Source organism: Ailuropoda melanoleuca, chromosome 12 (assembly GCF_002007445.2).
Source record: "Ailuropoda melanoleuca isolate Jingjing chromosome 12, ASM200744v2, whole genome shotgun sequence".
In the NCBI taxonomy this organism is placed as follows: Eukaryota; Metazoa; Chordata; class Mammalia; order Carnivora; family Ursidae; genus Ailuropoda; species Ailuropoda melanoleuca.
The window spans coordinates 6,156,330-6,177,171 of record NC_048229.1 but is presented as its reverse complement, the minus strand read 5'-3'; the positions used below and the strand labels follow the sequence as shown (position 1 = coordinate 6,177,171).

Here is a 20,842-nt window from a genome sequence, read left to right as displayed (position 1 = left end):
GTAAAGAGACCCAGAAGGAAGCCTTCCTGCTTCTTTAATTGGTGTAACAGACAATGACACTGTATACAGAGCACACTCAGGCCCGAAGGTGCAGGGATAGCAAGGGCGGATGGGGTGAGTCAGGACACTGCTCACACATGGCCCAAACAGAGAGACAGGAGGGGGCCGAGACGAGAAGACTGCGACGGGGCGGGTGGGTTGGCAGCTCAGACCGAGCTGGGAAAGTTGGGGGTGGGGTCTCTGCTGAATCCCTCTTTAGAAATCAAAGAGAAGGCAGGTGGTTGGATATGGGGTGGTAGGCTGAGGCTCAGTCTTGGGGCTGGGGTTGGGAGTGGGACTAAGGCTTCTACTCTAACAGGCCTGGGGTGGGGGTGGCAGTCAGCAAGGCCTGCCTCACCCTTTGGTTACGACTGGTTAGGCCTGAGCCCTGCAGCTCAGCACCCAACGCTGTAAACATTTTTGGTATTTTTAAAGGACTCTGCCCTCCCTCTCTTAGTTTCTGAAAAACTGGTGCTTCCTTAAGAAGAGAATGTGCCAAAAGGAATCTTAAGGGAGGCAGGAAGCAGACCTGGATATAGAAGAGAGACGTCAACGGGGAGGGTGGGCTGCCCATCTCACCATCTATGGCTAAGGGCCGCTGGGAGAGGCCCAGGGGACTATTGCTGTGGTCCTTGGCATGGCTGGCAGCTGGGCAGGTGGGTGGGGAGTGCAGAGCTTGGGGGAGCCGCCCGCTGGGAGAGGCCGAGCCCACTGCCCACACGGCCTCCCCGGGCCAGGAGGCCTCCCAGCCTTTATTGCAGGCGGGCCCGAGACTCTTCAGGTGCTTCTCCGGATGGCTGGTCACCGAGGCGGTAGGCAAGATGGGGTGACGTGGGACCGACAGAGGAGGAGGCACTGGCCACAGGGGCCCCTCGCCGGGCTGAGCGGTTTCCCGCCGGGGAGCGGAGGGGGATCAGGTATTGCACTTCCATTGTAACACTTACATTAAAACTTGGTCCATAAAATAATCGTTGCTTTATACATAACGCCTGAAACAAAAACAAAAAGCTACATCTTAAATATGAACAAACCCTGAAGGTCCTATCCCTCCAGAAATTTTTCTCTGCACAAAATAAATAGCTTTCACTCTGTATAGACCCACTTTTGCGGAACATTTACACGACCCTTTGGCTGTACATATCTACACACGGGAGAATGTTAACATCCATCTGTGTGCCTCCCCGTCCCAGCCCATGAGGCCCTGAGGCCCGTATCCAGGTTGGCAGCAGCTTCTCAGAGTCGGAGCCTGGCCAGGCAGCTCCCCCGCCTTTCAGAGAAGGTGGAGGAGCAGCAGAAGGGCCACCCGGAGCCGAGCGCCACAGCTGAGATCGTGGTTGGTTCTGGGGAGGGAGGGCTGATGTCGGACCCAGCGTGCAGGACAGCGTGGTCCTTACCAGGTGGGGAATGGCGTCGTGGCTGCCTGCCCTTAAGCTAACGAAGCAAGTTGTGGCTTCTTAGATTCGGCATCAAAACGGAATTGGCATTAAAAAAACCTAAGTGTGTGCCCCACTCACCCCAGAGTAGAAATTCAGTGGAATTAATGGGGGTCAGGTGAGGCAGGGATCCCATGCCCCTCTGCATGGGCAGGGGGGCAGGGCCCCGAGACCCAGAACCAGGCTGGACTCCGTCACAGTGCTGGGTGTTTTCATGTGGAGGGGCTGCGCTTGGTACTGAAAGAGTTAAGAAAAGGAAGCAGCCAAGGATTGCTCATTTAAAAAAACCTCATAGAAATCAGATTGGAGAAGTAGAAAGGTGTAGAAACGCAGGAGAGCCGAGGCACGTGGCCTTGACTGACGGCAGGCGAGGAATGGAAGAGGAGGAGGCTGGGCCCGGGCAGGCCCAGGAGCCCGAGGCGTGGCTCCTCGGGAGCCGGCTCTGGGCCTCACCAGCCTCGCCGCCGAACTGGGTTCCAGGTGGGGCAAGTGGACAGGTAGGCAGGGGTCCGGGGCTACCACAGCGCTGGCGGGCCAGGCGGAGCTGCAGAAATTAAGATATGGCCTTTCTCTCCTGCTTGCATGAGGGTTTGCCGCCCTGGAGCCTTCTGTGTGGCAATAGGTCCCAGATCAGCGAATGTTGGCTTTTCATGCATGTCTGTAGCCACAGGAGATGGTAATGGATCTCCGCTCTCAAAAATCAGTGCAAAACCAGTGAGGTTGAACAGTTGAGTAACTTGAGTTAACAAGAAGCAGGCTGTCCCCCGTTGGAGCTGCTACCAAGTGGAAGGGGACCTGGGGGTCAGGGTGAGCTAGTGGATGGGAGGTGGCGGGCTGGGCCCGGGCCTGGGCCTGGCGTCGGGGTGCTCGGAGGTCAATGCAGGGCAAATGTTTAGGAGTGCCTTCTGGGCCAGTCCACATGGGGAGTTCTGGTCCCTCTGTCATCCTGGGACAGGTCTTCCTGCAAGCTGGAACCCCTCAGACCCCAGGACACGAGGCAGGGCTGGGAGGGCTGTGTGGCACGGCCTATGTCCTCCGCCAGGCCCTGGGACAAGCTTGTCTCCAGCCGACATCGTGTGCCCAGGCCAGGCCTCCTGGCGGGGCTGGCCGCCCTGGCCTAGCACCATGGAGTCCACAGCGCCCCAGTCACGGTGTCCTACTTGGGGCCTGCGGCTGCCCCTGGCTCAGGCCGGCCAGCCATGGTGCGGCCCCAGCAGCCCGCTGCTACGCTCATGCTGCGTTGTCCCCGCTGCTCGCCATCCACCTGGCTCTGTGTCCGATCGTGCCGGTGGCTGGGCCCGCTGGGCTGGGCCGAGATGGTGCGGAGCAGGTGGTTCCGGGAGCGCAGGAAGTCGCCCTGGCCCGGCAGGCCGAAGCTGCCTTTTCGCAACACCATGCGGGTGGCCGCATTGCGGGCCGGCCGCGCCCGGTGGTTGTACTTGAGCTGGGCCAGGTGAGCCGCGTAGCCGTCCGTGATGAACTGCAGGGGAGGGCAGGGAGGGGAGGGCTGTCAGAGGCCAGCTTTCGGGGCCACCCGCCCGTGCCGCCCGCTGCGACTCGCCCGCTCACCTGGCACTGCTGCTGCAGCTTCTTGGTGGGCCGGCCCACGATGTAGATCTGCATGGGGGACAGGCTGATGGAGCTGTAGACCGCCACGTCCTTGGTGGAGCCGTAGGCCGCGTGCACGCGCAGGTGCAGCTGTGGGTGAGACTGGCGTGGGCACGGGCACGGTCCTCCCGCCCCCGCCCTTCCCCTGATCCCTCGCACCTGGGACCCACCTCGGAGATGAGCAGCTTCAGGAAGTTGGCCTTGTGCCGTAGCGGGTCGTGCACCAGGCCGTCGCAGAAGGACACCACGCCGTGGGGGAAGTTGTGCTGGGCCAGCCACGCCACCACCCGCTGCTTCTGCATGTCAGGCCGGCCCGTCACATAGATGATGAGGTAGCCCAGGTCCTGCCAGTGCCTGGGCGCGGGGAGGGGAGGCCTGGGTGTCCCACGGTTGCCCCAGCCTCCCTCCTGGACCACCCCGTCTCCTTGCCCAGCCACTTTCTCCTTGGACCAGTGGAGAGTGTGTCTGTGATCGGGCTCAGCAGAAATAGCAGCAACTGTGAGGACAGTCAGCCAGGCTGCCCGGTCCCCAAGGGTGCCTTCTGCGGCAGGTGTAACTCGTCTTGCTGCGAGCCCCACTGCTCACGTGAGGAACTGAGGCATCCACATCAAGATGTCACACTGCTAGTTAGTGGCACTGCTGACTCGGTGAGCCCCTGCCAAGTGTCCCAAAGTCCTCCCCAGGAGCTTCCTGCCCCTGAGCCTGCCCACCGTGCCCTTCAGGGTCACTCACCGCACCACGTCCACGGCCCCGGCCCGCACTTTGGGGTCGCTGCCCATGATGGACACGCTGGCAGCAAAGGAGCCATCGATACTGAAGACCACGAACTCCGTGCCCTTGGGCAGCACGGTGATGTAGCTGTCCGCAAACGTGTGGTCTCCCCTGGGAGGGGGAGCACGTCAGAACCCGCCAGACCTTCTTCCTGCCCCGGAGGTGGGTGGCCCGGCCTGCTCGCTCCCCAGAGGCGCTCACCTGACCACCATCTTGATGGGGTAGACGCCCACACCCAGGCGGTGGGTCTCGGGGATGGTGTAGGAGACCCGCCCACTGCTGCTCGTCACCAGCGTGTCCAGGTACAGCCACTCGCCCGAGGGCGGCTGCGTCATGATGTGCACGTCCACCTGGGAGCCAGGCGAGCCGGTCAGGAGGGTCCAGGTGCCGGGCCTCCCCAGCCTCCACTCCCCAGCCAGCGGGAGGCCAGGCAGGGGCTCCTGCAACCTCCCCAGGTCCTCACCTTCTCCCCGGTCAGAGTGACCATGTCCAGGGGTCCGTACATGAACCGGCCCGTCAGAACCTGCGGGCCATCCTCGTTGGCGACTGCATCATTGATCCGGTGGTTGGCGGTCACGTTCTGGGAACAGGAGGAGCGAGGCTGGGTCAGGCTAGGGGACGGAAGGATGGCTAGGATCTCCTGGGCCTGGTGCATGAGCACGGGGCTTAAAGCCAGATGGCCCAGGTTCAAGTCCAGCTCAGCCCCTTGACCTACATGGCCTTGGTGCACCTCCTCATCTATAAATGGGGAGTAGCCCCAACCTCACAGACTGAGGATTAAGGAAGATAGCACATGTCTCTGTGACTCGGTCTCCTCGTCTGTAACAGGGTGTCTTGTGAGGATTCAGCAGGACAACAGATGTGGGCCCCTCACCCGCAGCTTCACATGGGTCCTCTTGCGTTGCCACTTCTCTCTCGGCTTTGAGGGGGTGAACACCGAAACCTCCTTGCCGTCCAGCTCCAAGATGCTTGAATTGTCGTGCCTCATGACCTGGGAGGAGGAGAAGCAGGCCATGGGGCAATCTCAAGCCTGTGGCTGCCTGTTCTAGGAGGGGGAGGCCAGTGGCCCTAGAAGCCAGAAACGGGAGCCTGCGAGGGGTTGGGGGACACTCTTCAACCCACTACAGTCCACCCTCTGGTCCCCCCAAAGTCACATGTCTCATGAATGTGCACATACATTCACCCCATCCCAACATCTGCCAGGGTTCCTCCATCCTGCTTGCTCTGTGGGCTCAAGGGAGCCCCCACTGCCCTCCTCATCTATGGAATGGGGCCATGTCAGTGGTGGTGTGACTCAGTCCTCGTGTGAGGCCCGGGGGTTCCCGGCGGTGGGCCCGAGGGTACCTGTCTCAGCAGGAAGGAGACCACATCCGTTGACTCCCAGTAGCTGGCATGGAAGAGGTGGGGCAAGGCCACCGTGGGGAAGGCCGTCAGGGCGTCAGGGCAATACAGGGCGTAGTCGATCCGCTTTTGGCCCCACCACTTTGCTGCAACTGCCAGGAGGAGGGCCTTGACCAGACTGCCCCTCAGAGGGCTGCCAGGCCCCGCAGGCTGGGCTCAGCCCCGAGACCAGACCCTCCTCCAACCAGGGAATAAGGGCTGCAGCCAAAGCGAGCCGCCTCCTCCCCGGCTGGGTGACCGAAGGGAGCAGGGAATGCACAGGACTCCAGGAGAGCACGCAAGCAGCCAGAAGGCCTGGGGATGAGGCCGGCAGCCTCCGTGGAGAGCATGCACTTGTGAGGAAGGAGCATGCGGAGTTAGGGGGAGGGGACATTCCTGGTTTGGAAGCAGCACTGACTATCCCTGGTCCCATCACAGATCCTGCTGACCCCCTGCCCTGGGCCCTGTTGCTGTCCTCTCCAGGCCTCTCCTGGCCCCCATCTGCCCTGCAGGCCTCAAGCCAGTGACAGGTGTTGTCGGGTGAACCCCAGGGCAAGGCCTGATGTCCCCTCAGCACCTGGGAGCCTGCAGGAAAAGTGTCAAGGCCTGGGTGCAAATCCTGGCTCCCACTCGGGGCTGGGAAACCGCCCTGCCCCAGATAAGGGTTAGAAAGTGCCTTTCTGAGGGCTGCACACAGCTGCTGCTCAGTAAAGTGCTGCCTGACGGGGGTCAGGGCTCTTCTGTGTTCTGCCCACAGCCTGCTTGCCACACAGACAGTCCCTTTGTCCTCACCCCCGGCCAACTCCCCGGATCTGAGTGCTCCCAGCCCAAGCCTCTAGCTCCCTGGTTAGGCCTCAGCGGGCAGGGCCTGACAGTGAGATGTGCCTGGAAACGGTGAGGGACCCCAGTTAGGGGAGGAGAGCGTGTGTGGATGGAGGCCACGTGACGCCCGGTACCTTCTCTGGTGTCCAAGTCAGGGAGGGGGGGCAAGGCGAGCAGAGACAGGCGCCTGACGCTGGGGGTATGGCTGAGCGAAGCCGGGGCCTCTGAGAAGCAAGAACAACGGGGAAGGGGTCGGTCATGCTGGGGCCACCAGGCTTCCACCACAGGCCAGGAAGGATGCTGGGAAGAGCACCAGGCTCCCTGGCCCTCCTCACAGAAGGATACTCATGCCGGCCTTGGCTCTGGCACCCCTGCTCAGCCAGACCGGCAGCCAATCACACGGTGAGGGAGGATGGGGGGGCAGCTGGCCCTGGGGGCTGAGAGGGGGTGACCTGGGCTCCATTTCCAGCTGCTGAGAAGCTTCTGAGGAGCCAAGCAGCGAAGGAGGCCACGGAGGGGCGGCCACAGTGAGATCTCGCCTCCCCGGCTCCCCTCAGCTCCCATCTGGCTTGTCTGGTTCTGCTTGCTAGTCCAGAAACAGCCCAGAGCTCCCTCCTCAGGGAGCACCAGCCCTCCGGGGCTAGGACCCCTCCTCCAAGGCCCATCACCTCCCACCTGGACTTGGCCCCGTTGGGCTACCGCTTCCAACGCTCCCTCCCTCCAGAGTCCTCTCCGGACATCTGGGGCCACTGTAGAACACGTGCTGGGCAGCACCCCGGTCACTATCCACCTCGTGTCAGTAGTGCCCTCCCCAGCTGTCTCCAGACACTGCCAACTGTCCCGAGGGTGTAGTGCAGACCCCCTACTAGGACAGAGGGGAGGGTGCAGGGAGGGTAGGCCCAGGACGCTGCCGCACTCACTCTGGGCAATGCTGGACGCTGTGTAGCTCTCGGCCATGCCCGACACCTGGCTGGCAATGCTGATCTCACTGGCTCGGCGGAAGCCTCGGGTGGTGGGGGCTGCGCCCGGCGAGGAGGGGGCCGCGTGCTCTTGAAAGACTGTGTTGTGGGTCTGGAGTGCGTCCGCTGCAGGTAGACAGAGACCAGAGACCAGTGGGTAAGAGAGGGGCCCCCAGCACAGGCCCCCAGCCCCCTGAGCAGTGGGAGGTAGGGCCCAGCGTGCCCTGGGCTGGGTGGGCTGGAGCCACGGCCGACACCTCCAGCGGCAGGCGAGTGGTGGCTTCTGAGCACAGCTGGCAGTGAGGATGGGACCAAGCGTGCCAGGGCCTGCCTGCTCAGGGCCAAGAGGGAGGGCACAGAGCTGAGGCGGGACAGAAGGGAGGGCTGGGGCAGGGATGGACAGACGACTGACACAGACACAGTAGGCAGGGAGGCAAGGCGGCCAGGCTCATGCCCCCCCTGGCCACCCATCTGACCCAACACACTGATCTTAGCTAGCCCTCCCAGCCTCCCGGGCTCAGCCTCGCGGGGCCTGACCCACAGAGCACCGTAGCTGGGTTTAAGGGGCGCTAACAGGAGGGCCTGAAGTGGTCTCTGGGGGATACCCAATGCTGGGCACTGAGGATGAGGCAAACCCCCCCCATCCCTCACACGGACCACATTGAGCCAGCCCTGAATGGGTGTTTGGGGACAAAGGCAGGTGCCGAGGGTTCGACCAGGCCAGCGCAGAGCAGGGAGAGTGGGGCTCTGCTAGAGGGCCACGTGCAGATAGGGCACATGACGTGCCTGTGCCCCCTCAGGGAGGAAAGGAGTGGGACTCTGGAATCAAGCCCTCGCTGGGACCAAAAGCTTCTCTAGGGGAGCCGGTGGGCTTAAGGCCTCACCCCATCTCCTGGCTGCCCCCACCAGCCTCACAAATGGGAGAGGGAGCCTTTGGACTGACACCCATGCTAGGTGACCCCTGCACAGCCGCTCCTCCCTCTGGGCTCCTAGGCTCTCGGTGTGCAGAGAGGAGGCGCCAGGAACCGATCCCTAGGACTTGTCCTGTCTGGTCTCTGTGGGACAGCATGGTCCCACAGACTCCAAGTGGCCAAGGAGGGCATGGGAAGTCCCTGAGGACCAGCAGTCAGCCAGCGAAGCAGACGCCACCACGAACGGGGGTGTTACACACACTCAGCAGAACCCGGGCTCGGGCGGGGCCCATCTTGACAGGTGAGCGCGGGAACGGGGATACTGGTTTCCAGGAAGCCGTCCCCTGGGGGGAGAGGGGCCAGGGGCCCACCCTCCAGGACCAGCTCGGGGTTTCTCTGCACTGTCTCGACTGGAGGCAGACGGGAGAGAACAGAGAGGACAAGAACAGACACTCGCGTGGGCAGTCCAGACACTCTCCTCCGACACGGACACGTGGGGCTCCTTGAAGACCAGGATGTGACAGGACGCCAGGACACACTCGAGGGCAGGAGGATGGGGGCTTCCCGGGAAGGGCCAAGAGTGGGTGATGGGCAGCCCTCACCCAAGTACCCTGCTCTGGACCTCCTCGCCGCCCACTGCCACGATGGGTCCCCACACAGCTCTGCCTCGGGCAGCGGGGAGGGGGTCCTCGTCCCAGTCTGCCCCCTGGCACCTGGGGTGAGGCCCTGACCCCTTGCTGGGGTATGTGGGGCTGATGCACCCCCGTACCTACACCGGGTACCCAGCTTCCGAGAGGAGCTCAGTGCAGGCCGCTCCTTCCCACCCGGCAGGGGCCCCGGCGCCTCTCACCCAGCAGCGCGGAGCAGCCGTCGCCCAGCGGGTAGCGCTGGTATCGGGGGATGCTGAAAGGCGGCAGGGCGTGGAACCTCCGCTCCAGCAGCGGCTCCAGGCGCGAGGCAGACGGGTCCGCGGGGTGGAAGAGGTTGTAGACTTGCTGGCAGGCAGGCCGCAGCTGGAAAACTGGGGGCCGTGGGGGGGATGGCAGAGCCCTAAGGAAGCGGGGTCTAGAGCGGGGGGTGGGCATCCAAAAACTTATCTCTGTGCTTTGGTATCTGTCCGTTTATTAACCAAATTTGTTTTAAGTTGAGCAGAGAGGAGCCCTGGGCTGTGCAATGGGGCTGCTACTCCGAGCACGTCAGGTTGGGGAGATCAGGTGAACGTAGCATAAAGAGCAGCAGACATCTCACTTTTAAACACACACAGGAACAGGTGCTATACTTTTTGAACCTGCCCCCACCCCCATTTAACACAAAAATGTGGGCGACCTGCAAGTTCCCCTAACCCATCTTCCACTGCGCGTATCCTCCATCATGGGCTGGGCCAGGATTTAGCCAGCCAGCCCCCCTCCGTGGACCAATGTTTACAGTGGTTCCGGTGTCTCACGATTACAGATGATGTCGCCATATATCACTGTCCCTACGTCTCTGTCCACTTATATATAAGCCGCTTCTGACTTGCTCTTGGGCAAGTGTCCATGCCTCTCTGACCCTCAGTTTCTCCCTCTGTAACCTGGGATGTAACACGGGCTCTGCACGGCTCCCGTAAGGACGTCAGGGCTCCCTGGGCCACACTGGCTGATCCTGGGGTCACCTTGCAGGGACTGCTGCTCTGACAGGCTGTTCAGCCAGCATGTCACACCTCCCTGTCCCTGTGGCCATGAGGAGGGTCTCTGGAGCAGGGTGGCCATGGCCCTTCTGGGACTGGGAGGTCAGGCACCTAGGAGGATTTGGGGGTGCCTGGCTTCCGATCTCTTCCTTATGGGAAGACTTTGGGCCTGGGAGACTGGATCTGTGTCCATCTGATACCAGGGCAGCCCCTTCCCTTCTGGACCTCAGCTCCCAGAGGGGCCTTGAAGATGAAATGGAACAGCAGGGGTCAAGAGATCGGGGCCAGAGACTGAACTGCTGGAGAAGGAGCAAAGGAGAGCAGTGAGCCTGTGCTGGGGAGGACAGAAATGAGGCTGATGCGGGAAGGGGCCTGGGATGTGGCCATGGCCTTGTGACAGGGGTCCACTGAGACCCTCTACCCAGTTCATATACCCCCTACCCTGCCCTGCCCTGCCCGTGCAGAGCTCTCACCATCCAGGGCAGGGATGACGGTCTTCCTCAAGGCCAGGACGAGCCCCAGCGGGCACCCGAAGAGGAAAAGGTCTGCGATCTCAAAGTCAAACTTCCCCACAGCCCCTGTGCCGTCCAGCATGGTGGAGCTGCTCGAACGGCGGGAGCTGGGCTCATTCCTCAGCACGCTGGCATGGAGGCTGCGGATGGGGGGCCTCGTGAGGTCACACCTCTTCTCAGCACTATCTTGCCCTCAGCCTCCCAAAGGAAGCCCCCCCCCCAGGGGTCGTCAAGCCCAAATGAGCCTTGGTCCCTGAGCTGGCCTGCAGATGTGGCTGCCTAGTACCTGCTGGGACCCCTCTGGTGACAGCCAGTCCCAACCTCTCTCGGGGTGCCACTGCCTTTGGAATAGCCGCCCCTGATCGGTTCTGCCCCTGGCTCTGCCCCACCCCTGGACAAGCTGTTCCCTTGGGCTCAAGATGGTCCTTGGAGTGTACAAGACCCCAGCGGCACCCAACAAGCCACTTTCTCCTGGCCGAAGAGCCACAGCCCAGCCTGGCACCCCACTACGCTCACGTCGGCCATTGGCACGACCTGGTTCACGTTCTTGTTCACGTCCTCAATTCTGAGGCATCCCTCCCTCTTGGAGTCCCCCTCCTCTCCTGGCCACGGGTCTCATGGTCTGACCCTTGGGCCCCGCCGGCCTCCCCCACCTGGACAGGAAGGCCTGGTGCTGCTGGATGGTGTCCAGCTCGTAGGTGGAGGAGTCACTCCTCTTTCGGGGCAACTGCCTTTTGGGGTCTTCGACACCATTGCTTCGGGGGATATCAATGTTGCTGCGACTCAGGTGCCGACTGCTCTCCAGGCCACCGCTGCCGCTGCCACCATGTGCCGCATTGACCAGGGTGCCGGGGGACAGCAGGTCAGTGTCCTGGAACAGCCCCATGCAGGCTCACTGCCCGGTGGCCACTGGCCTGCGCCCTGCTTCAGTGCTCTCCCTCCCGACTCCAGGCCCACTGGCCACTGCGCAGCCGGCCTCTCACTGACACCGGAGAGGGGAAAGCCCTGTCCCCCCGTGGCCCCTCTGTCCCCCCAGGCTGCTGGCTGAGTCCCAACAGCTTCCATTCCTGCCTGAACTGGCCACCTGGGTCTTTGTGACCTCTCACGGATCTCGCTGCCTTGCCTGCCTCCCTCCCTCAGGCCATTTGCTGCTCTGCAGTGGAGGGACCACAGATCCTCTCCTGCTGGGAAGCTCAGAGGGGCTGCCTGCTGCACTCCTGGAACCAGACCCCGGCTCCCTGCGGTGTAGACGCTGCTCCGCTGAGGCCTCGTGCTCCAGGCTTGGTCCTGCTGCAGCTGCTCACCGGCCCCGTGCACCCACCTGCCCCATGCACCCACCCCGTCGGCTCTGGGCACCTGTGCTGGCAACGTGCACCCTTCCCTTGCCTTTCCCTCAGGCCTGGGGGAGGTTTGGGGCTAAGGGTTGACACAGTTTCCATCCTGCAGCTCCCCTGCTCTGCAGGCCGTGGGAAGCCGGTACCTGCACGCTGGCCACGCTGCCCCGGCGGCTGCTGCTCTGACTCTCGGACACGGGCTGGTTGCTGTAGCATAAGGCATCGAACGCCAGGATGCCCCCGACGCAGTCCCCAATCAGGCAGACCTAGAGGCGGAGAGGACCCAGAGGCCTTAGTGCCCACCCTGCTTGCTGGGGTGCCAGCTAGGGAGGGGCCGTCACCCCCTGCCCTGCGGGGCTTGTCTGCCCTTTTCCTGCCCCAGGACTCACCTGCCCGTTGAAGGTCATGCCCTCCTGGGACTTGATGAAGTCCCCGTAGGCAAGGTTGGCCCGCTGAATCACTGCGGCGATTGCCTCCTGGTACTGGGGTGAGGAGGTGGCCAGCAGGGGCAGGGCAGCCAGGGGGATGTGGTCCTGGCTGCTGGACAGACAGCCTTCATCGTGGCTGTAAGGGCTAAGGCTGGGGGAGGGGGCCCGATCAGGGGAGAACAGGCAGCCTCAGCCCAGCCCCAGGGGCCCCTCTACCCGACCAGAGCAGCAGGCTGGCCACCTGGGAGCCTCAGCTGTGACTTGGCCAACCTCATGGGGTTGCTTCTGGGCCAGGCCCTGGAAGGCTGGGTAACGGGGCTGGGGAGAAGGCCTTGTGTCTCAGGGTCAGGTCAACATCCCCACATCGCAGACACGGCAACCGAGGCTCAGGCTTGGGCCCGGGCCCCTCCTCTGTAAGCCCATCTGCATAGGTTTTGTCACCTCCGGACAGAACGGGCTGGATGGTAAATCTGGACATTTAGATGGGCGTCCTGACACGGGGGGGGGTAGCCTGGCCCTCGGGGCCAGGTGCTTTGGGGTAGGTGGGCTGGGTCCTCTGCACTCACTTGGAGACGAGGGCAAAGGCATCAGAGCAGATGGGCGGGCAGGGCACCAGGCGGATGGCAAGGCGGCCCAGGGTGCTGGGGTAGTGCACGCGCATGACGGTGTCGAACACGGTGGCGATGGTGTTGGCGTCGCCCTGCTTGGAGCTGGGGTCCCCAGCGCCCGTGTCCAGGATGGTGCCTCCGTGCAGCACCAGCAGCAGCACGTGGATCTTGGAGGCCGGCACGGCCAGGGGTGGGCTGACCTCGTCCTGCACGGGTTGGCGGGGCGTCAACTCCCCGGGGACTCAGCTCCTTGCTGGGCCCCTGTCACCCCAGGGGGAGGCCCATCTGGCCCACTGCTCCCTCTCCGAAGCCCCATTGCAGTTCCTTGGCTACAGGGCCTGGTGTTGGCCACCTCCACCCCCCCCCTCGGGGAGGCTGAGATGGTCCCTCTCCTGGTCCCCATGAGCAGCCCTGCTCCCTCCCGTTGGCCAGCCTGACCAGGGCCACGGATGAGCGTCCAAATCACAGATTCCACTTCCCTTCAGGGGGCCCAGGCAGCAGTTTCTAGCCTTGGCGAGGAGGCACGGGCCCATCCTATGTGGGCCTCAGGACCCTCCCTGCCCTCCGTGCATCTGGGCCAGGGCAGCCTCAGCCTCGGCGGGTGGTGACCCTGGGCACTGGGCCTGCAGCTCTGAGCTCTCCCCCATCTACGTGGGGCTTCTCTTCTGTCGCCTGTGTTCTCATTCCCAACAAGGTCTCCAAGCATCTTAGAGCAGGGAGGGAATGCAGGTGTGCCTGTCTAAACCCCCCTAATTTGGGAGGGGTTAAGGATCCCACCTCCTGCTGGTCAGGCCTGCATGTGAGGTCAAAGTGAAACCCGAGATTTGTACACATTTGCACGGGGTATGGGACTGTTCTATTTACAGCCGAGGTGGTAGTGGCCCAGAGAGACCAAGAGACTTGTCTAATGTTACACAGCACACCAGTGCCAAGCTGGACTGGAACCCAGAGCTTCTGCCACAAGTTCAGTGTTCTCCTGCCAACCCCCGGCTGTGGCCCCACCCCCAGGGGCCTCTCTCCACCTTAACTTCTGGTGTGTGACTGTGGGAGCTAGGACCAGGACCCAGGAGAGGCCACTGTTGAGTACTTGCCATGCCCATATTATGTCCAAGCATGTGAGGGAGGAGGCCTGAAGCCATCTGGAAGGCCCATGTTGGGAAAACTGGCCCTGAACTGGGCCACTGGATGGTGTGCAAGGGGGGCAGCAGTGGGACCCAAGTGTCAACACAGAGCCCGGTGGGGAGGGGGCGGTACAGGCCCTGGTCCCAGGGGCTGGTGAGGCCACCAGGAAACACAGGGATAATGTGCTAGCCCAGGAGCCACAGGGCAGAAAATGGGAAGGCAGGCTGGTGGCCTGTACGGGGTCTGGAGGCGAGGCAAGACGGGGCTGCCTCATCCCCAAGAGAAGGCTGGTCATTGGCCAGTTGTGGGCCCCAGAGCGTGGGAATGATTCCAGTCCCCACATGAGGATTGCCCACCCCTGGCCAGCCTGGGCAGGAATGAATGCACAGCCCAGGCAGGGTGGGGCCAGCCACCGCCCAGACCAGCAGCCTTGAGGAGCCACATTGCCTCAAGGGCTTATCAACACAACACAGCCAGGCGCGGGGCTCAAGGAAAGAATGTCTCAGGGCAGCCTCACCATCACCCCGTTAGGGAGATAGAGTCCAGCGGTCCTCAGAAACCCAGGACGGGCAAGGGTGGGCAGTGAGAGGCCTGTGCCTATCTCCTGAGACCCAGCACTGGAGGCTGGGACTGTTTAGGGACTCCCAGAAGCCAACTGGAGACATGGCTCTCCTCCCATTCGTGCCTAATACTGGGGTGCACCCCACCTGAGACTCAAACCTTGTAGGAACAGACCCCTTGGGAGGTGCAATGTGGCAGTGGGCCTGGGAGCCATGGGGCCAGCTCTGGAGAGCCAGGGGGTCCCCGTCAGTGTCTCCATAAAGCTGTGCGCCCTCCACAAGGCAGGGAGAGGAGGCTCCGGTTTGGGGGGTATTGCCAGCTGAGGGATCTGACTCGGGATGGCCGTGTCCCAGAACCGGTGCTGGGTTCCAATGCACATCCCGAGGCAGATCTAGAGCCCGGGGCCCCTTCTGTCCCTCCTGAGGGGCCGTCAGAGCTGTGTGCGCCCTAGGTTGGGAGGGGGCTCCGTCTGCTTTATCTTGCCATTAACCGGCAATTGGAAGTCAACTTCCCTTGTCCTGGTTTGCCTTCTAGAAAAGCCCACGTTGACCTCGGACCCCAAAGTAGAAAACCCCAAGTCGGGGAGGGCGGTGGGGATGCTGCTCCTCCCAGCACCTGGTCCAAGCTCCCCAGGGGGTCCCGAGTTCCCGGAGGTGCCGTCTCCACCTCGGGCAGCTTGAGGTGAGAGCAGTGCGGTGACCACAGTGTGTGACAGCCCGCTCGGCCCTGGCTCCTGCCCCCAGTGCAAACAGCTCTGACCGCCCACAGCTGGAGGAGGAGAAGGGGCGTGAGCCCCGTGCAAAGAACCCCCCAAGCGGACACAGGCGCTCTACCAAGAGCTTTATTGGACACTGAGAGCCCTGCAAGGCCCCAGCGGGGCGACGGCCGCTCACATCTGCCTAGACGGCTTTCGCTTCCTCCCCTTCCATCTGATTTTCTTCAGCAAATGCGGAAAGGCTGGGTACAAGGTGAACATCTGTTTTGTGGTCTGGAATTTACAAGTTTCTCCTTTCACTTTCCGCGGGCGGAGCTGGGTCAAGGCCTTCTTTGGGGGCCGTCTGCAGTCCTTCTTGGCTCTCAAGGATGTCGGGGCAGGGAGTAAAGGAGTCCCCAGGGCTCTCTCTGATGGCGCCTAGGCCGTGAGGATGTGAGGCGGTGGGTGCCGATTCTGCCTCTACAGCCGCACGGGGCCCGTCCTTTGAGCTCGGCCCCCTCCCCCTGCAGGCCGGGGGGCCATGGCACAGCCCCGGCCCTCTCCCCTGTGGGCACCCACCTCGATGATGTTCAGCTGCTCCACACTGGAGGCCACCCTGAATTCAGGGGCGCTCTGGCGGTACAGACCGTCTGCAACACAGAAGCAGTGGGTGCTGTGAGCGGAGGGGCAGCCGGGCAGCCCCAGCCCCATGGGACAGAGGCAGTGACCCTGACAAGTGAGGCCCTGGGTACCGCGCCCCCACCCCCGGATGCCCAGCACTGCACAGGAGCTGGGTCAGAGAGGAGGGGCCTGGCCCCTGCAGCCCCCTTCCCCAGGCCCTGCAGCACCCCCCCGCCCCAACTTGGGTACCCTGTGTATCTTCCGGCTCAGGGCTTTCAATTTTGTCCATGAGGTCATTGGAGTTCCACTTGGTGATGTCCTTGGGGAACATTTCCTCTGAGTCAGACAGGTCCTCTGGGGAGGAGGGAGCAGGGCTTCAGCACCCACTGGAGTGCAGGGACTGGGGGGCGCGAGGAGGCCCAGCTGGGGGGTCCCGTGCCTCTCTGGCCTGTATACGCCCCAGTGCTTGCTTCCACCCCCCCGTTTTCCGTAGCAGGATGAACACATGACTGACACCCCTGGGGTTTCAGCCTGACCTTTTCTAAAAATTGTGATAATGTTCACGTTACATAAAATTCACCATTTAAACCACTTTAAGGTAGCCTTTAGTACATTCCCAACGCTGTGCAACCACCACCTCCATCTGGTTCCAGAACATTCCCACCTCCCCGAATGGAAACACCGTGCCCGTTCACAGTCGCTCCCCATCCCCCACCCCCAGCCCCTGGCGACCACCGATCCGCTTTCTGTCTCTACGGAGGATTTGCCTGTTCTGGACATTTCCCAGAACAGAATCGTACAACGGGCGGTCTTCTGTGTCTGGCTTCGCCCCCCGCACGCCATATTGCCAAGCTCGCTCCGCGGTGGCAGTGGCGGTGGTGCTCTCCTTTCTACGCTTCAGCCTGCCTCCCTGTGCGGATGGACCATACTTTGCTTCCCCGCCCGTCAGCTCACGTTGCTGACCGTTTTCAACATCCACAAGCGGACAGCCCCGTCAGCGGTCAGCATCCACCGCTCCTGCTTCTGCTTGTCTGAGAACTTCAGCCTGGGGCACTGCTGGGCTGGAGGGGCCGTTGGGGTGCTGGGGGCACCGGCCCCGCCCCCGGCCCCCTGCAGCCTGACCGGTGCTCCCCCGGCTGCTGCCACGCTGGCATCTCCTGCTTCGCTAACTCGTCTCTCTTCCAGCTTTTTCTACAGTTTCTCTGTTGGATGTGCGTTTCCCTCCTGTCAGGGACTCACAGCCAGGACAGCGTGCGCCTCTTCTCTGACTGGGGTGGGGTGGGGTGCCCGAAACACCTTTCTTCCCCCTGGGGAGGCCCTGGGAGCAGACGGCAGCTCAGGAACCACCTACCCATTCCAGCTCCCCATCTCAGCTCCCTTCTGCCTGGACACTGCCTCCCCAAGTTCTCCACGTGGACCAGCCCGTTAGCTGAAATAGCATAATCGGTGGCCCCTCTGCCTGCTCCAGGCCACGGCTGCACATGGCTCTGGCCTGCCTCTGCCCTGCGTCATGTCTGTGCGCAAGTCCCTGTCCCCTTCCGAGCCTATGTCCCGCCTTGGAAACTGCAAGCTGGAAACCTGTCTCCACAGGCCTGTCTGCCAGTCGCGAGGAACGGCCATGGTGTGAAGCTAGTGAGTGTTTCAGTGACGTTGACCCTTGAATAACACAGGGGGTGGGGTGCCGACCCCCTCACGCTGTCAAAAATCCATGTCGAACTTTTGATTCCCCAGAAATTGAACTATTAAGAGCCTATGTTGACCAGAAGCCTTACCGGTAACATAGAGAGTTGGTTAACACAGATTTAGTATGTCATATATGATAGACCGTATTCTTACAATAAAATAAGCTAGAGAAAACACAGTGTCCTTAAGAAAATCATAAGGAAAATACATTTACGGTACAGTACTTATCAGAAAAAATCCACGGGTTAAGTGGACCTGTGCAGTTCAAACCCGTGTTGCTCGAGGGTCAACTGTACCCGCATCTTCCCAGCAAAGGGGGGTGATTCAGCACGGTGTAGGCTCACTGTGCTAATTTGGGGATTGGTGGGAAAATGGGCACTTCACGTATTTCCTGCTTGTTCGCCTTTGCTAAGGTTTCTATGTTAGATGGACATCCACTTAACCAAGAAGAAAACAAGCTCGTTCCAAAGATTTAGAAAATTATAAGATGTCACGCTTTTGTGAAGCTCCTTGTAGACAAAAACTCACATGTGGCACAAAGCCCCCATCTGAGTGTGAATCCATCTTACATCGTCATACGTGGCTGGGGTGAGCCCAAGGCCCCCGAGTCCTGGTGACAGCATCTCAGCCTTGGCCTTGGCCTGGACCCTCTCAGATCCTCCCTCCCACCCCTGGGAAGAGCCACCTACCATGAGCGTCGAAATACTCGTCGTCTGAGCTCTCGTCTGAGTCCCGGGCGATACTTTGCATCCTCCACTCAGAGATGCTGTGGCGGGAAGGGCTGGCTGGAAGGCAAAACCGCAGGCTGACCGACCAGCCAGCTGAGCTAGGCCAAGCAGCCGGAGGTGATGGTGCCGGAGCAGGGCCAGAAGGGCTTGGGGAGAAGGGAGAAGGGAAGGGTGGAAGCTCCTGGAACTTTCAAGAAGGTCCCTCCCAGCCCGCCTGGCACAAAGCAGCTGTGTCCCGGGGAGGACAAGGAACTGGGAAGGTATCGGGTATAAGGACAGGAGAGGCAGTCACGCAGGCTGGGTTCCGCTCCTGTGCTCTCGCCTGGGGTCTGCCCCCGGGTGGGGAGGGGGGGAGCCCCTGAAATTCTAGAACAGCAGAGCAGATAGGGCTGCGGGGCACTCTCAGGAGGTGAGTGACAGACAAGGTGTCGATGTATATACATACAGAGAACCCTTCAGCACAGAGGCAGGCAAGCCTGGCGTGGGGAAGCTGGGTTTGCAAAGGAGACTCCTGGCTGTACATGGGATACCCTGGTTTTTTCACACAGCCACAGCACTTTTGCCAAAGTTCTCCCGAGAAGGGCCTTTCTCAGGATCTAAAGGTTTTTCATGGTCCTTCAGCCTGGCTCCTGCCACAGGAGCAGAGAACCTTCCTGGGCGTGCTGGGGGTACCCACTCAGACTCCCTCTCCTCCTGGGAACCCTGGCTCCTCAGAGCTGTAGCCATCTGAGCCCCAGGAGAGGCTGGGAGCTGGGTTCTACATGGCCAGCCTGTCTTACCTGGGCCTTGCAGATGAGTCTGGGGGCACCTGCTGGGCGGGGGAGAGGCACCCTGGGCTCACTCTGAGCTGGGGGGCTACCAGCAGAATGGTTCTGACTCCCACAGGTGGGGCCACAAGGTTGGGAAGCAAGAGTCCATGTCCGGAGTCAGAATTATCTGGCAGTGGCAGGGGGCTGGCTGCCGTGGACAGGGGTGAGGGCTGTCGCTGGGGTAGACTCGTGGAAGGCAGAGACCCCGCCTGGAGGAAGGTGGAGCTATGCGCCCCGGGGCTCACCTCCCCTCTTGGAGGACCGTGAGGACTTAGAGGACGTGGACCACTGTTTCTTGAGGCCCCGGCCTCCCAGGGGATCCCCACTGCTGCTGCTGGTCTGGGGGGCCTCCCCGGGGACCTGGGCCTGGCTGGTTTCATCCTTGGCCAGCTCTGCAGCCTCCTCGTCATCTTCGTTGAACTGGGCCATCTTGCGGGACAGCATGAGCTGCGCCTCCTTCTCCAGCTCCCGGATGTTCTCCATGTTCAGCCCGTACCACTCGTCCTGCCAGCACCAGGCCTGCCGGTGGGCCCTCACCATCACCTTCCGCAGGCCTGCACGCAGGCAGTGGCGGGGGCGGGGGGGGGGAGACAGGAGAGACCGGCAGTGTGAGCCCCCAGGGCTGGGTGTGGGCTGGGAGGTACCCCAAGGTTACACCCATTGTGTAGCTGGTTATGGACAAATCACGTCCCCCCGTGCCTCAGTTTCCCCACCTGCAAATGAGGGGTCTGGCTCACAGATGGCATCACAAGGTTCTATAACTGGAGCAGAGGGGCCTCCTGAGGGAATGTGGCTGCTCAGAAGCCATGCTGAATTTGGGGGGGATTCTTGCCCCAGGGGGAGCTGGAGGAGGACTCCCTCACTGTCTCCTGTCTCAGTGTCTAGTATACTTTTGCTGCCGAATTTCCACATGGAAATCAAGTTCCAGTTCAAAGTGGGTTGGCCCTTTTTCCCAAATAGAACATATATACATATAAAATAAGATACAAAATAAGACAAAGTAAGATGTAAAAGAATATATCATGCAAGCCAAATAACGAAAATGAGATCGCTTTCAAGGTATAAAGGATAATAAAAGAACTTTAGGGACAGAAGGCAGAGGGGGGCTGCCTTGGGCTGGGGGTGGGCGTGGGGGTGACTGTGAACATGAACAAAAGACTGGGGTGATGGAATGTTCTAGAACTGTGTGCACGATTCTGAAGATACTGCCACTTATAGAACTGTCCTCTCACAGGGGGCTAAGTGTATGGTATGTAAAATTAGGCTTCGATAAAGCTCGCTAAGAAAACATGAAGAAATAGAGCATTTCTACCCACACCACCCAGTGAGGGAGTAGACACAATCAGAAGCAGGGAGCCCTGGGATGGCCCTCCTGCACACTCTCTCCTTCCGCTCGGCCCAGCTTCACTTCTGTGTTTGTCACTTTCCTCTCTCGTTGCAGCCCACAGATGTGTTTTTCTACACGACACGTTAGGCTGGTGTGCAAGTTGCTGGCATTCACATGTATGTGCCATGCTGTGTGTCTTTTCCTGACACTTGTGGGGTTTTTTTGGGTTTCAGGTTTGTTGCTGTCTGGTATTTGTTTGCAATATCATTTTATTTATTCCTTCTTTTGCCATTGGGCCTTTGGCTCGCTTTCATTGATTGTCCACTTAGCTTTTACAAATCTGCTGCTCCGAACATTCTGGAATGTGTACAAGAGTTTCTCTAGGGGGCAAGCCCGGGAGGGATTGTCACTGGGTCTCGGGGCAGGCATCTTACACTTTTCTAGAGAGAGTGGAGTGGCTTTCCAAGTGGTCAGGCCATGTCATGTCCTCAGGCTGGTCTCTGGTGACCCTTCCTGGGTCAGGCCACTCTGCCTCCCCCCAGTCCTTCCTAAATCCCTTCACCCTCTGCTCCCAGGAGGGTGCCCTCCTTCAGCCAGGACTGTCTCTGTCCCCCAAGTCCTGGGCCATGGCCTCAGGCATGCCACCCTTGTGTCCCACACTGAAGAGACCGTCTGCTGGGACGCCCCTGGCCGCTGCTGCAAGAATATCAGCTCAGACCTCAGGCAGTTGGGACGGGAGATCTGGGGTCTCTGCTTCTTCCTCTGCGAGCAGGGGGCAGGGGGGCATGGGTGTCCTCGTCAGTCATTGTGAGCCGACAGGACACAC

At 61.2% G+C, this 20,842-nt stretch overlaps 1 protein-coding gene across 11 annotated transcripts in view; it reads right to left on the bottom strand.

Annotated features, from left to right (window-relative positions):
- Positions 1 to 26: 26 nt before the first annotated feature.
- Positions 27 to 20,842, bottom strand: part of PITPNM2 (phosphatidylinositol transfer protein membrane associated 2) — a 109,448-nt gene continuing 88,632 nt past the window's right edge. For 4 of the 11 annotated variants that reach the window (XM_034638678.1, XM_034638679.1, XM_034638681.1 and 1 more), the window contains exons 6-26: positions 18,935 to 19,243; positions 17,842 to 17,937; positions 15,719 to 15,823; positions 15,428 to 15,498; positions 12,430 to 12,677; positions 11,825 to 12,014; positions 11,582 to 11,701; positions 10,755 to 10,972; positions 10,063 to 10,241; positions 8,774 to 8,944; positions 8,184 to 8,333; positions 6,974 to 7,138; positions 5,196 to 5,344; positions 4,726 to 4,842; positions 4,315 to 4,431; positions 4,053 to 4,201; positions 3,813 to 3,962; positions 3,251 to 3,434; positions 3,042 to 3,170; positions 2,737 to 2,952; positions 27 to 1,028 (exon numbers count right to left, since the gene is read on the bottom strand). In XM_034638678.1, coding sequence (XP_034494569.1) covers positions 792 to 1,028; positions 2,737 to 2,952; positions 3,042 to 3,170; positions 3,251 to 3,434; positions 3,813 to 3,962; positions 4,053 to 4,201; positions 4,315 to 4,431; positions 4,726 to 4,842; positions 5,196 to 5,344; positions 6,974 to 7,138; positions 8,184 to 8,333; positions 8,774 to 8,944; positions 10,063 to 10,241; positions 10,755 to 10,972; positions 11,582 to 11,701; positions 11,825 to 12,014; positions 12,430 to 12,677; positions 15,428 to 15,498; positions 15,719 to 15,823; positions 17,842 to 17,937; positions 18,935 to 19,243 — 3,470 coding nt within the window. In that variant the 3' untranslated portion in view covers positions 27 to 791. Of the gene's footprint in view, positions 2,953 to 3,041; positions 3,171 to 3,250; positions 3,435 to 3,812; positions 3,963 to 4,052; positions 4,202 to 4,314; positions 4,432 to 4,725; positions 4,843 to 5,195; positions 5,345 to 6,187; positions 6,278 to 6,973; positions 7,139 to 8,183; positions 8,334 to 8,773; positions 8,945 to 10,062; positions 10,242 to 10,754; positions 10,973 to 11,581; positions 11,702 to 11,824; positions 12,015 to 12,429; positions 12,678 to 15,427; positions 15,499 to 15,718; positions 15,824 to 17,841; positions 17,938 to 18,934; positions 19,244 to 20,842 lie in introns of all 11 variants that reach the window. The other 7 variants (XM_034638682.1, XR_004619072.1, XR_004619073.1 and 4 more) reach the window with 7 other exon arrangements.